The sequence below is a fragment of the Scleropages formosus genome, chromosome 10, assembly GCF_900964775.1.
Source record: "Scleropages formosus chromosome 10, fSclFor1.1, whole genome shotgun sequence".
Lineage (NCBI taxonomy): Eukaryota > Metazoa > Chordata > Actinopteri > Osteoglossiformes > Osteoglossidae > Scleropages > Scleropages formosus.
The window spans coordinates 14,867,335-14,883,296 of NC_041815.1; the positions used below are offsets into that span (position 1 = coordinate 14,867,335).

Consider the following 15,962-nt stretch of genomic DNA (forward strand, 5'->3'; position numbering starts at 1 on the left):
TTCCGCAAACAAAGGATTCTGGGAGCTGACGAGGGCTTTGCGTCACGACGCCATTAAGGCCGTGTGTTAGCGAGGCCCTGCTCGCGCGCCTGTCGCTAGTCGTGTCCTCGGTCTTTTAAACATTGTATTTATCGTAAAACAGTTACCCTGAAAAACAACGAGCTTAGTGTAACCGCGGGTTTTTACAGATTTTACGGCAACAGTTGCAAGTCGTCAGCTGTTCACAATATTTTCTCAAACCAGAAAATATTTTATTAGAAAATGTTCAAAGACAAACAAGACATGTTGGAAATTGCCTTTATTTTCCCATTTTATTTAAACATACATCACAGGTCCCAAATTATCAGACTATTTAAAAAATTACATACATACTTTCACTGTAAAGCACTAAGTGCACTTCTGATAAGCCACACCCATAAGAGAAAATCTCACAGTAAATGTATTTCACTGTACTTGATTACCTTTACATGAAATTGTCAGTCATAGGCCAGTAATATTTTTATTGTAAACTAAACAGTGATGTTTTAAAATCAAGCCTGTGCTTTGAAGAGCCCCTGAAACCCTGTCATAGACCCCCAAGGCTCCATGGTCCCCCGGTAAAGAACTGCTGTAGTAATGTAAGTTTTGCCCCATTTAAGACAACAGCCAAATGTGAGACATTCACTGCAAAACATTTACAGAACTGTTTTCTTAATGTTATATTTGATACATTGCTCATTTATTACTGTAACAAGAAATAAGGACAAAACAATAGCACTAGAAAAGCAACTAACAAGAGTGCGCGCGCGCGCACACACACACACACACACACACACACACACAAACCGCTTGGCCCAAGCAGGGTCGCTGGGAGCCGGAGCCTAACCCAGCAACACAGGGCGTAAGGCTGGAGAGGGAGGGGACACGCCCAGGATGGGACGCCAGTCTGCCGCAAGGCACCTCAAACGAGACTCGAACCCCAGACCCACCAGAGAGCAGGATCCGGCTAAACCCACTATGCCATCGCACCCCCACTAACAAGAGTAATGCAAAACAAAACAATTACAACTAATAGTCAGGTTTTTAGCCGTCTTATTAATATGTCAGTGTGTTTCAGGAAATGTCACAAACCCTACAATCAGCCAGTAAATATCAGGCATCTCAAAGCACAATACAATATAGATCCTAGCGTGTGTTCCCTGGAAGGTCCAGGTCAGGTCACATTAAAGGAGGACAAGATTTATTGAAAAGTAGATCACTCAGTGTTACCTACACATTTATATTTGTTGTAATATACACAACTGTTGCCTTCACATTTTATTATTCCTCTTTCCAAAAAAAAAAAAAAAAAAAATCTATAGTACTTTTACACGTTCTATGTACGCAAGACTGAATTTAGAAGTCTTAGAGATGAAAGATAAATCATATTAAGTGTGTCATACTATTAATTCCATGATCCAAAATGATACAAATGTAGGTCATACAAATGCATCTGAATGGAGACAGCCTCTGTACTTTGGGATGAAGCACAGCCATTTCCCCACGACAGCAGGAATCATGGTAGTTTAAGCCAGCTGAGGTCTTCAGATCTTCAAGGGCATTGAAAAACATAATCATAATGTGCAGCATTTCACATACTGTATCTGCCACATTATCCACATGACATTGCCATTGAGTAAAACATGTACTGCGAAATTATACTGTGGCCAGAAGCGCGCGCACGCGCACACACACACACACACACACACACACACACACACGTAACAAGAACATCCCCCAGCTATGCCCAAACCACTCACTCAGCTTGCTCCTTGGTGGTTTGCTTCCCTGCTGCGATCCTTTCTGCAAACTGGGAAACTGCGGGGTCAGAGTTCAAGCTGGCTGCAGCCACCACTTCATCGTCCCTGAAGGTGTTAAAGTGAGTGCGATATGCAATATTAACGCTCATGCTTTTGTATCATGATATCTGAGTGAAGTCTTTAGATATTGGAAGTAATGGTTTAATAAAATGTGCCTTATTTACTTGACATAAAATGCAAGAAACTTCAATTCCTCCACTTTGCCTTTCAGTATAACTTGAGTATATCCTTCCCCATAACCTGAATAAAACAAATGCACAATAAAGTGACTGTTAAAGTGCAAATAATTGCTGAGGTGACATTTCATTTTGCCTGGTGGATCAAAGACTTACCTGCATATCTGATGCTCTTCCCTGCCAAAACAGTCCAGTAGAAAGGAACAGATTTCATTTCTGCTGGTTTGTTCAGCATGTTTAAGGCTGCCACTCTTCCTGAATGACACAAAACAAGGAAAAAAAAAAAAAAAAACCCACTCACTCTGTTCATTTGAGCCTCCACATGTACAGCGATTCTGTAGTTAGTCATTAAGAGTACAGATTTTTGAGTAAGTACCTTGAGTTTGTGCCAGATGCCAGTGGCCCAGACTAACTCTCTGGTTCTCATAGGCAGCCAAGGGGAAGGATGTAACATCTCCAGCAGAGAAGACATCTGGGACGTTGGTCTTCATGAACTACATGAGAATAAAGAAAAAGGGCGATGTTTGTCACTCATAACTTAAATTGCAGGACCTGCAGAAGTGAGAAATATGCCAGTGCAGCACAAAAAACACTGGCAAACACAAGAGATACCAGTTTGTTTGCTGACTTTACCTTGTCTACAATGACCATGTTCCTGGAGTCCAGATTTACAGAGCTCCCAAACAGGAACTCAGAATTCGGGATTACTCCTTAAAAGATGTGTAGTTCAATTAAAAAAAAAAAAATCTAAAGTTAATACAGCTAATGTACTGGTATTTAAAACAAAAATTCACCATAGTAAAGTTATAACCTGAGCAGAGCTGAAATATTTCTCACTCAGAATATGTCACAGTTAGTACATACCTATTCCTGCAATCACAATGTCAGCTGGCAGGACTACACCACTTTTTAGAATGACCTCTTTAACCTGCAGAAAGCAGTGTTCAATAGGTATATACTTTGTAAATGCTTTTACTTTACAAGTGTGCATGTATATAATATATTATATATAAAATCGTTACCTTTCCATTTTCTCCCTTGATCTCAGTGACACAGTCTTTCATGTAGAACTTTACTTTCTTCTCTTGCAAGATCTGCAACAGAGAAGGACCAACATATCTGGCATTATATAATCGATTGTGGGAAATGACACAAGGAGGATCAATCTGAAGACACAAACTCAGGCATTAAGACTGAAAATATGAATGGAGTCAGTTTACTGACCTGCATGGTAATCATCCCAACTTCTGGGCCCAGTATTCTTTCATAAGGGAACTTACTACTACCAATTACTGTGACACTGGCAGCTTTATCTGCCAGGTAGGATGCCACCTCCATACCTGGCAGGAAAAAAGAAAAATTCTCTTTTCTGGCATTTGCAAAATTATGACTCAGATTTGAAATGTTTATTCCCATCAATAGGAAGAAAAAGAAAAAAAAAAAGTTGTAGAACCCAAAATAACTAAACTCTAACTTAAGCCTCTAAACCCAACATATTTAACATGTAATTGAACAACAAATCTGCATTAGTAAAATGCTTTTAAAAGCTAATCTTTAATCACCACAACAAAATACACTAGGAAACAATTTTTACATTAATATTTATTAGAAGCACCAAAATCTAGCATAAATCTTAATTGGAGTTAACAGTATTAGGATTTACAGGGAATATAAGAAATTAAGATGGCCAACATATTTTCTCTATTTTACACATCTCTTCTTTTATCATTTACCTGTTATTTAAAAGAATTCAAAATGTTCATGGAAACATTCTCAAACACCAGTTCTGATATCATCATGTACCATCTGATACAACCAGATCTCGAAAACACTATATCTAAACCTTCTCTTAGATTATTTGACATGTAATAGGATAGGACAGGATACAATAAGTACTTCTTTAATCCCTACAGGAAAATTCACACAAACAGCAGTTTACCACATGACATTCAACAGGGTGCATAGTTATACCCAAACAAAATAAACAGCAAATAATAATTAAAAAAAATAAAATAGAATATGCACTACAGAATTAAACAAATGCAACACCCTCAAGGTCACAAGGCTCTCTTATGCTTCTCTGTATCAAGGAGCTAATAGGTTCTTGAGTGGCATTACAGAGGTGAATGGCTGTTTATAAGATCCCCAAAATCACTTCTTTGTACAGGTAGCCCCCAACTTACGATGGTTTGACTTACGATTTTTCTCAACGTTTCGATGGTGAGCTGGCAATAGACCTAGATAGAAACCGTACTTCGAATTTTGATTTTTTTCCTGGGCAAGGGGATATGCGATGCAATACTCTCTTGCGATGCTGGACAGCGGCAGCGATCCGCATCTCAGTCTGTCACGCAGAGGTGTGTATTAAATGCATTTTCGAATTACAATATTTTCGACTTAAGTTGGGTTTTGTGGAACGTAATCCCATCGCAAGTCAGGGACCACCTGTACTCTGTAGTTGAGCAATTCGGTGGCTAAAGAAGTTCATGGCCTTAATGACCAAAAAAATAATGGTCTTATTTATAGTAGTTTCCTCCCCATTTATATTTAGCTGAAACTTTACTCCAAAGCAACTTACAATGTTATTATAATTATAAGCTTACAGTTATTTACCCATTTATACAGGTAGGTAATTGTACTAGAGCAATTTAGGGTAAGTATTATGGTCAAGGGTACTACAGCCAGAGGTGGGGCTCAAACCTGTAACCTTTAGAGCCAAAGGCAGTAGCTCTAACCACTATGCAACCAGCTGTCCATAACATTTATTTGTTATGGTTTCAGAATTATTAATAGGTGCCAGCAATGTTACCTATAAAGGAAGACCCGATGATGACCGCTCTGCAGTTTATGCTGCCGTGGTGGATTTTTCTGGCATCCTCAGGAACACGCAGCAAGGTCACGTTCTCCAAGTCGGCGCCGGGGCACTCTAGGTCCCGGGCCCTAGATGACCATGTGGTTCAAGGGAAAAACAAGTTTAGTCAGTTTTGGCAACAAGAACAAACATGTTCTTAGTTGCATGTCAAAAGGGGAAAAGTGAAATTATCCAAATTACCCAAGAGGCAATATCCTGTAAACAATTCAAAGGCACAACCAGTTCCATGAAAGTGTTTTCTTTGTTGGGGAATTAATAACTGGAAGCCTGAATGCAAGACACTGACCTGCTGCCTGTGGCAATTAACAACTGGTCATAGTGATGCTGAGAGCTGTCATTCAGCATCACTGTCTTCTTGTCTGTGTTCACAAATTTGACCTTAAAAGAAGGGGGGGGGGGAGAAGAAAAAAAAAATTAAATTTACATGGTGGAAAATACTGTATTTTCCACCTTGTGCCTCAAAGCTTAATGAGTCCCAGGGTAAAACAGCACCCGTCTACAAAAGGTTGCGCAACATGTTTTCAGCTGACACAGCTCTCTAAAGACTGTCTTTACCTCTTTGTTCATCCACACCTCAATGTCATACTCATGGAAAAACTCCATCCGTCGAAGGAGGATACTGTCATTTTCTGTATTCATTGCCTGGGGAGGAGTGATTACTGTTACAATCCAAGTAAAACACATCTGTAACATTACTGTTTGTTGTCTGACACTAAAAACCAGCAGCCTTGCCCCTCTTTTTTGGAACGCGCCTTGCTCAGCTTGGTCCTGTCGTAAGGCGGTAAGTCATCTTTGGTTATCATGATGATTCTGCCTCCATAGTTTTCCTGGCGAAGGGTCTCAGCACAGACCAAAGCAGCAGGTCCTGTAAGTATGAAAGCACGGTTATTTATCCTCAACACCACTAAAGACAGAAAAGCGTCACAATTTACATACACACCTCTCAACTTATGCAAATAGACCGTTCTTCAACCTCTTACGTAAATCAAAAGTTACATGTCAGATTCCCCCTCCAATCAACATCACCACGTGCTCCTTTATATACGCAGCATCCTTCACTATCATACTCACACTCGATATGGCTAAACCCCCTTCCTGTGCTATAGACGATAATCTCTGTCCACCTTCGTACTCCCTTATTATTTTCAGTTTCATCTCCAAATCGATAGCCGTACGCTTGCGAGACGGTTCTCGGTTTCCTTCAAGTGCACGTTTACCACCAAGCATTATGAATAATGAAATGGGTTTTAAAAAAGAAGCACTACACCATTGAAAGGAGAAGAGATGCGTTCACGGCTCACCTCCTCCCACCAGCAGCACTGTGTGGGTTATTGCTGGTACTCTGCGGCCCATCGCCTTCACCCGTTTGGGCTGCTTCAGCGACTGCAAGAACACAGGATCTCGCCATGACTTACGCAAGCACAAACTGACACCGATACACAAACACGCACATGCAGAAGGACCAGCAACTCACCTTTATCTTTGCAGATACATACACTTTATTGTTCTCAATTGTTACCTTTTAAAAATAGAGAAAAAGAGTTTAATAGGAATCTTGAATAAGAGGGAAATGACAACATCCCCAAAAGTCCTGCACATACCGTCTTTCCGGACAGAATTTTTGTCAAAGATGGACAGACAGCTGCAAATAGAGTTCCTTCCCATACACATCTTGATAGAGGTCATTTCCCTCATTAGTGATGCTGTAGGAATCTGCAGATGATAGAGGGGCTTCAACTTACCTTGTGATGTGCTACACAGTCCAGGCCAGGATACTCCTCTATATCACCAGTCTTGACGTTGAAGCAGGCCCCGTGCCAGGGGCAGCGCACTCTGCCTCCAGAAAGTGCCCCTGCCATCAAAAATCTTTTGACCCCCTTTATTATACCCCATATGAAAATATGTACGCTTGCCCTCCTTAACTCCAAGTGCCATGTGCTATGCATACGTTTGTGCTTCATCAAACACTGTTCATTGTTATTTGTGGCTCCGTGTTCCTCACTATAACAACTACTTAAAGGGACTTAACCATAACTATATGGCTGCATGAATGCAGGAGAAGGATTCTGTCATGAATCAAGTTGCTGCTGAAGGATCAAGAGGAGGCACTTCAGCGAGCATTGTACACAGTTCTCAACGTGCGAATGTGTTACATTATTGTTGCTATGAAATGTTTGAAAACCTTGCTCAGAATGAGCACGCCAAGAGCACGTGGGATACCGGGCCATCCCCTGCATGGATCATGGCATACTGTTAACTCTTACCTTTGCTGAGCGGAGCACCATAGTGTGTGCAGCTGTTTCCTATAGCGCTGTACACCCCACCACTGCGCACCAAGAGGACTTTGTGTTGCCCAACCTCCACTTCCATCATCCTGAAGGTGAGAAGACATGAGTATATACCACATTCCTAATGAATGAACGAACGAACGAACGAACAAGTGGAGGTATATTTGGAAGTGTCCATAACAAATACAGAACTGCCCTTCCACTACCTCTCTCCTCTGAGGCTGGGAAGAGCTTAATGTGTGCAGCTGGTGAAACACAACAATTGTTCCCCACCCTGGTCCTGGCATACCACTATACATGCTAGTTAAGCATGACTAAGCTGAAATCCAACACCAGGGTTTGGAACAGAGTGGCCGTTAAAGAAATGTACATGTGATCAAAGTATAACTCCTCATAGGGAAACTATTGTTGTACCCTCACGCAAGCTGCCGAGCCTTATACTTCTGTAAAATGTTGCAATTTGAATAATAAAGGCATCCTATGAGAAAATACAATAGATAACATAAGGCAACATAGCCTGATATCAGTAAAGAGTTGATAAAAATGCTGTTTCTTCTTCTTTTCCTAGATCAGGAGCTGCATGCTGAAGTTTTCTACTAATGTGGCTGCTTCAAGAAAACAGCATGTCCTTAAAGTGCGAGTAAATACCCGTCGGGCAACTCCTGTGAGCAATTCCCCCGATACCCATTACCTGATGTACAGTACACAAACAACAGAGGTGGCTTACACTGACAGTCGATACAAGATAGAAACGGAAGAGCACACTCGATCTTACTGTCCCTCCTGCAGATCAGACTCATGGCACACCTCCTCCGTGAGCACCTCTTCGGTGTGGGGCTCAACATCGTCCACAGCTGAGGGACACACGTCAAAACCAGTCAAAGCCCATCCATTTTTATCGCTACTGCAAATACAGACATCTTTTCTCTGTGCTGGCTCTGCAGCCTGTTTGAATTTCCAGTAGTACTGCAATTCTTTATAGCTTTTCCTTTAAAACCAGAATATTCACTTACTCACTTAGCTGACAAACTTCTCCAAAACAACTTACGATGTTCAGCAACTCACTTATTTATACAGCTGGTAGCAGTGGTTGGAACTGCTCTCTGGACCCAATGGTTACAGGTTTGATTCCCACCACCAGCTGTACTCTTGAGCAAGGTACTTACCTTAAAATTGCTCCACTAAAATTACCCAGCTGTGTAAATAATTGTAAGTGGCTTTGGAGAAAGAAGTGTCAGCTAAGTTAATGTAAGTTTACTAGAGTAATTTAGGGTAAGCACCCTACTACAACAGTACGCGAGATTTGAAGTGGCAACCTTAAGGCTTAGATCGGAAGGCAGCAGCTGTAACGGCAAGGCTGTCAGCTGCCTATTCCTGAAATTGTGCCCTATGCTTCCGGAATAGGCTCCGGACCACCGCGACCCCGTACTGGACAGGCAGTAACGTAACGAGGAACACGCGAATGGGGTGTGTTTGTTTGTTTGTTTGTTTGTTTGTTTGTTTGTTTTTGAGCGGCACTCTCGGACCGCACGGTGCGCAGGTGTCACCGAACTGCTGAGTTTCACTTTCAGTAAGAAACGTGTGAATAAAAAGTCAAGTGTGTATAATTCCGCTTCACTTACTCGTTCGCCGCTCAGCCATCGCAGCAGCAAGGACGCCGGGCACCGACCGTGTACCTGCCTGGCAGGTTGGCGGAGACGAAGGCAGTTTATATCATGGGAGCAGGTGGGGAGGAGCCGAGCCGAGCCGAGCCGAGCCGATCGAGTCGCGTGCGGCGACACTCCAGAGCCCGTCGTTCCGGACACAGGGAGGGGAAGGGGGGGCAGCGCTGGGAAGGCGCCTCCCCGGCGAAACCGGCGGCGCGGAGCGCTCTCTAGTCCGCAGATTAGATCATAGACTATATAATCCGACGTGACCGGTACGAGTGAAAAAAGTCACTCCCGTCTCGGTTGGCTGAGCTACACTAAGACTTAGTACTAGTAGTAAGTAAAACGCAAACGCGCCCCGTTTTTTGCTCCAGCTTGTGACAGATCATACGACGAGCGAACGACGGAGAAGCGGAGCTTCCTGGTCGGCGAGGAGGCGGGCTTTACACGGGGCGATCACACCTCGTGGGCAGTACACAGGACAGGGCAGCGGGGATTACTGTGTCACAATGGATTATAACACGGTGGCGCAGCGGGTAGCGCTGATGCCTCATTGCTCCTGCCTGGCCTTTGGGTTCTGACATGGTATGCAGCTCATTCCGTGTGGAGTTTACACGTCCTGCTCGTTTTTGCTCCGGTTTCCTCCCACAGCCCAGACACACGTTTCGGGTGCACTGTCGATTCTAAAATTGCCCTCGGTGTGAATCTGTGTGTGATTGAGATTGATCGATGTCCCATTTTGCGTGTCTTTACATTATGGCCTGCTCTTCCAGGATGGGCTCGGAACCACTGCGACCCTCCATTAGACAGATGGATTTTTTTTTCATTGCCTGGAAACGTATAAATTCTTATCACAACAGCACTGTCCGACTGACCGACTTTCATATTTACACTGGCTCTTTAACTCATGAACAACTTACGATTGGGACCAGAAATCATTTTGTAACATAGTATATACATTATAATTATAATGATAATTTATAACTTCACAAATGATAACATTTACATTTCCCATTTACATTTATTCATTTAGCAGATGCTTTTTCCAAAGCGACGTACATCTCAGAGAACAATGGAAAGAGTGCATTACATCAACAGAAAGAGAGATCTGGATGCAGGCACGTGATTTTAGAGTTCAGTTCATTTGTCACATTCCACCATATAAATCAGCGCACATCACACGAGTAGCTGCATATAAGCTTTTCCATCATTAAACAAATTGTTGTTCAGATTTTTTAAACATAACACGCACATACATATTCACTGAGAGCTTAGGAGGTCAATGGAAAACCGAGTGTGAAAGAGTTAACTTTTGAGACCCTTCTTAAACGTAGAGAGATTTGGCAGTTCTCAGTGAAACTACGTAAAATTACTGAAAAAGGAATCAGTCATTTCCACAACCTCATTTTAGTCCCAGCAATTCACTGATTCATCCCAGTAGTGTCTACAATGTTCAGCAGCTTCTGGTCACTTTCAGCTTTATTATCTACACAATCACTCACTTCCAATAACCATTTGTCCTCATCAGGATTACTGTAATTTGGGCTTATCCCAAAACCACTGGGAAAAAAGCCAGGATGGATACCCCATACACAGGACACCAGTCCGTCGCAGTGTAGTCTCACATACATACACTCACTCACCCACTCATACACTGCAGCATCGCCAATTCACCTGAACTCCATGTCTTCACTGAATTCCACTCCATTTCCTGTCCAGTCTTTGGAGACTGTGCATGGGAGGAAACCAGAGTACCTGGAGGAAACCCACACGGACACAGAGCAAACATGAACTTCACAGGTACTCTGAGGTGGCAGTGTTACCTGCCCTGCCATAGTGCCACCCTCTACACAGTCAAAAGGTTAATAATAGTTACCTCTTGATTTATTTACAGGTTTAGTTGTGCAAAAGCTTCAGATGAAAGCATAACATACAAAAATACTTTGATATTTTACTTTAAAATTTGTATCAGCTTTGAACTACTTTAAAATTAAAACCAATATTTTAATTTTACATTTATTCCTTCAGTTGATGCTTTTCTCCACAGTGACTCATAATGTCAAGCTATATACAAAGGTGGATAATTTTTAGGGTAAGTACCTTGCTGAAGGGCACTTCAGCAGATGGAATTTGAACCTACAACCTTCAGAGCCAAGGCAGTGCTTCTAACCACAATGAAATACTGTCCGGATCAGCGCTACGCTTTCCAGCTCACTCGCTGTTCCAGCCGCCTCTGTAATGCCTATATTTCACTCCTAATGCCCTGGGCTCTCCATGCTTGCTTGTCCTTGGTGTATCCTGATATAATTGCCTTCTCCTCTGTGCCAAACATCTCTGCAGCCAAACTAATGACCACGGTTGTTATCGTTAGAAGACTATTATCTACATCACCCTCCGCATCTTATCTGTGTCTTCATAAAATCAGCACCGCTCTTTCCTCTCGCTGGCTCATGGTCACCAGATACAGCACCTTTCTAGCACCTTTCACTTACGGATCAGGCTTGTGGAGGTTCTCAGCACTTTGATTTACCTCCATGTCCCAGTGTCTGAGCCTTTTTCTACTTCCTTTTTTTCTGAGGCTGTGAGTCATTCAGCCCCCCGAAGGCTGTACTGGGGCTTATTTAAAGTGACTGAAAAATAATTTCCACAAACTGCTATTTCATGGTGGGTGGCGCAATGAGTTGGACCGGGTCCTGCTCTCTGGTGGGTCTGGGGTTCAAGCCCTGCTTGGGGTGCCTTGCGACGGACTGGCGTCCTGTCCTGGGTGTGTTCCCTCCCCCTCCGGCCTTATGCCCCGCGCTGCCGGGTTGGACTCTGGCTCCCCCCCCCGACCCCATATGGGACAAGTGGTTCAGAAAGTGTGTGTGTGTGTGTGTTGACTGGTTGTTCCCATTAACACGTGTAGAGTTCATCACCTAATTATCACTGATACTTCATTAATTTATTCAATTCCCTTCCACAGTATTTACTGCACCAGACATGAGCTGTAACGCGGTGCAAGGTGTGGTGGAAGAATTGAATTGTGTATCTATTTCAACTATGGAGAAGTAAACCATGAGAAGTGCATGTGTCTACAGAAAATTGTGCTGAGCAAAATAATTGCAGGGCAGGATGTTGTTACTCAGGAAGTTGTAAAATCAAGGTATATAACTGCCTGCAAGATAAAGGCCAGAAGAGTGGCTTAGCAGAATAGGGAAAGGGCCTCAGGGTTCGGAGATGAGAGCAGTCCTTACGAGATAAGACCATTCCTTCGGAAAAGACAGCTTCCATTGCCAGAACTGCCTGTGTAACTTAAATGTAACCAATGGGAAATAGGAAAAACAACCTTCTAGCCAATGGAATGTATGAGTTGATAATTTTACAAGAATAGCTTTGATATTACCTATATAAAAATTGATTTCTTCATTTTCACTTGATTGTCTATAAAGCATTTAACAGTCCTTGTGAGTTTTCAAAATTATCCAGATGTGGTCAGTTCTGTAGCTTCTTCCATCTGAACACATATATTACTTTGAGACTTTCAGTAAAGACTAAAGATGATCTTATCCTAAAGATTATCTTTTAATACATTTTGATTTTAATTAATTTTGTTCATACGGGAATGTGGCAGGTCTGGGGTTCGAGTCCTGCTTAGGGTGCGGTGGCCCTGTCTTTCTCCCTGTGTTTGCCTCCCCCGCCATGCAGAGGAAGGACCTGGCAACCCACCTCTGTTTCCTCCCTTGACATGCCATGAAAACCACGCGAGTGGTCGCTATGGGTCGGCTTCGACTCGGCACTTACCGTACCATACCATACTGGAACTAGCCAAAATACTTCCTTTACATTTATTCATTTAGCAGATATTTTTCTTCATAACAATATTGAATAACTAATATGTAGTATTTAGCTGAGTCTTTTGTCCAAGGTGACTTACAGTGTTAGATTGACTGCAGTGAACTCCCTAGATTCATTCACCCAACTATACAACACACACACACACATACCTTCACACACAAAGGGCAATTTAGAGTCCCCAGTTAACCTGATACACATCTCTGGACTGTGGGAGGAAACCAGAGCGCTTAGAGGAAGCACATGTAAACTTCATACAGACTGAGCAGGGATCAACCCAGAACCAGACGCAGCATCCAGGTATTGTGAATAACCAGGAACGGTGAGAAACTATCCGCTACACTGCTGTGTTGCCCTTTAACCAGCATGTGAAAATACTGTATCTGACAGAGTGGGAGGCAGGAGCCTGAGCATACCGTCCCTGTATGACCACGCCGACTCCATGCATGACCACACCCACTACTCCGTCCATGATCAGGCACAGTCCGTGCATGGCCACACCCATTCCCTTGCCTAACCATGCCCATTAGCTGCCTAACCAGACTTGTCACCCCTGGAAGGGACTCTATAACAAAGGACAAGCAACAGGTGTGGCCAGCTGAGAGTTCTGTTAAAGACAGAATACCAAAAGGAGAGTGTTGAGGGGTTGTGAGGACTGGTTTTGAGTTCTGTAGAGCCTTTGTTGAGATAGAAGTTGTGGTAATGGTCTGTTTTTTTGATGGTATTGTTTGTTCCTTAATTTGAGCCAAAAGGCTCTTTTGTTTGGTTGTGTTTCTATAATAATGATACCACTGCATAGAGTTCATTGGAAGTTGCTTTGGAGAAAAGTGTCTGCTAAATAAATAAATGCAAATGTATGAATGCATAACTTTAGAAAAAAGCATTTGTTTTTCTGACAGTGTTATAATGTGGGGGAGGAATAAAAACAGCAGATCATTGTACCATTGTTTCCTTGCCAAGTCGCTCAGAGAAACTAACATGTCCTGTTGTGCCACAATTACTACTGTTGATTGTCTGATAAAATACCCTCGCTTATTCTTTTACAGTAACAAAATCTATAAGCTTTCAAATTCTGCAGAATTATTTGAAAACAAATTTTCTGTGAAAGACTAATAGACTGAATATAAATTTTCTGGGAAGAGTTTCAAACATTCTTTATAAAGTTTATTGTATTACAGATTAAACCTGTATGATGGGACACATTTCATACAAGTAACTAGAATGACTACTTATGGAAATTGATGGAATTTTGTCAAAATGACATTCATGAAAAAAGGGAGTGGTGCTAACCACAAAAAATTGGGATTAAACATCCAAAACTTATAGCTGTAACCCTTAGTCTAGCTAATTTTTTAAAAGGTTTAAAAATTAAGCACATTGAAGTCTCTGTGGTAAAGGTGTCAAGGATTAAAAAAGGCTGAAAATGCCTGTTTCAAAGATTTAGTGATACGTTATTGTGTTATTTGTAATTTGACACAGGAAGGTTCGAATTGAGCCATTGAGGAATATGAAGACCTTTAAGCGTTAATGAGATTACAGTAATTCATTTCAATTCAATTTATTTTTATAGAGCACTCTTCTCACGCAGTGACACACAGCGCTTTAACACAGGCATAAGGCAAGAAAAATAATTAGAAAAATAATTTAAAAAATGTCTGGCTAGCTGACTAACAGCAGTAGGTCAGCCACTGGTTTCCCTGTTAATTTGTCATCATTTAGGTAGATATCAATACCTTATGAAAAAATTCAGTAGTTAATAATTACATTAAATGCCTAAACCATTAATGGACATTTGGTGTTTTTTAGTGTATTAAGTATATATAACTACATGGAGTACTGTGCATAATATTCAGTCCCCCCAAAACCTCTCAAGTTGTTTCTAGGTGACAGAATACCGTAGAACACCTGCTAATTTACTCATCTTTGATCGTGATGATTCTGTTACATTAAAGTCCATTGAAATTCTCTCCTCGGTCCAGAAATTCTCTTCTCGGTCTCCTGAAATTCTACCCTCGATCCTCAACCTCCTTGACCTGTCTGCAGCATTTGGCATTGTCAACCACCGGATTCTGCTCTCCTCTTAGTCAACTTGGGATGAAAGGAGCGGCACTAAGATGGTCTGAGTCCTACCTATCTGACAGATCCTATCAGGTGGTCTGGCGGAGCTCTCGTTCTTCTCCTCTGCCTCTCTCAACCAGCATCCTGCAGGGCTCGGTACTAGGTCCTCTTCTCTTCTCAATCTACACCTCCACCCTTGGCCCGGTCATAGCCTCCCATGGATTCAATTACCACTGTTATGCTGATGATACCCAACGCTTCCTATCCTTTACCTGGAGCATCAGACATTTCTGCACACATTGCTGCCTGCCTGTCAGACATCTCTGCATGGATGTCTGATCATCACCTGCGACTCAACCTCTCCAAAACAGAGATTCTTCACCTCCCAGCTGACCTGTCCTCCTGTCGCAATCTATCGATCAAACTGGACAACCCACTCATGCCTACCTCCTCAGCTAAGAGTCCGGGAGTGACGATTGACTCAAGTCTTTCTCTCGGCACATTGAAGCCACAATCCGGTCCTGCAGATACAGAGAAAAGCTTGGAGAAAAGCATCTGCTAAGTGAATAAATGTAAATGTAAATTCAGGGTCTGAAATGCATTTATGACTTTTTTCAAATTCTAACCCTATTCAGTTTCACTCAGGAGAAATGTTCACAATAGAAGTGAGCATCAAAATGTTTTTACTCTCTGCAAAGTTTTTTATTTTTTTAAAGTAGTATCTTTCCTTTTGAAATGGACGGTAGCAGGAAGGCAATTTTTTTCTTTTAGGCAATTTTTCTATAATTTGAAAGATTAATTTGAGAATAGTTCTGGTTTCAACATTGCTTCAAGTAAAAACGGTTTTGTTTTCATTTTATTTCTTCTTAATATGAGAAAATATTTGTTAGTGTGTGTGTACTGTTCAATAGTTTAAGGCTTAGTTCTCTAATGTGCTTTAATAGTTTTATTTTGAATTTATCATGTCAGTGAAATTTATATCTGCTGTGTAAAATACACAAAAAAAATGTAAGTATCAAGTATACTGTAATCTACTGATCATTTAGTTTCAGTTATCAAACATTTATGACATAATATTGAAAAAGGCTTAAATTTCTGTATTGGTTCCAGTGTTTTCCCAACGTTTTCCATTTATTGAATCATCTACGGGTATTTATACACTTTGGATGAAGCAGCTTTTGTTTTTCTACTCGTATATCACACAGTAACATCCTTTGAAAACATTTTCGCACAAAAGAGTGTCAAATATAATT

At 41.7% G+C, this 15,962-nt stretch overlaps 1 protein-coding gene across 1 annotated transcript; it reads right to left on the reverse strand.

Moving 5' to 3' along the window:
* Positions 1 to 1,325: 1,325 nt before the first annotated feature.
* On the reverse strand, positions 1,326 to 9,231 carry aifm4 (apoptosis inducing factor mitochondria associated 4). Its single transcript, XM_029255671.1, has 19 exons — positions 8,797 to 9,231; positions 7,950 to 8,028; positions 7,151 to 7,260; positions 6,629 to 6,738; positions 6,361 to 6,405; positions 6,188 to 6,269; positions 5,639 to 5,751; positions 5,442 to 5,528; positions 5,173 to 5,264; positions 4,824 to 4,954; positions 3,239 to 3,354; positions 3,037 to 3,108; positions 2,879 to 2,942; positions 2,648 to 2,724; positions 2,391 to 2,508; positions 2,171 to 2,269; positions 2,003 to 2,078; positions 1,779 to 1,883; positions 1,326 to 1,568 (listed from the first exon to the last, which is right to left on the reverse strand). The coding sequence occupies exons 1-19, from the start codon at positions 8,813 to 8,815 to the stop codon at positions 1,535 to 1,537; spliced, it is 1,629 nt and encodes a 542-aa protein (XP_029111504.1). The 5' UTR covers positions 8,816 to 9,231; the 3' UTR covers positions 1,326 to 1,534.
* Positions 9,232 to 15,962: the final 6,731 nt, after the last annotated feature.

Coding starts and splice junctions, on each gene's coding strand:
- aifm4 (XM_029255671.1), bottom strand. Junction 6,739..7,150: donor TGGTGCTCCGCTCAGCAAAG/GTAAGAGTTAAC, acceptor TTTTGATGGCAG/GGGCACTTTCTGGAGGCAGA. Junction 6,406..6,628: donor ACTGTGTAGCACATCACAAG/GTAAGTTGAAGC, acceptor TATTTTTAAAAG/GTAACAATTGAGAACAATAA.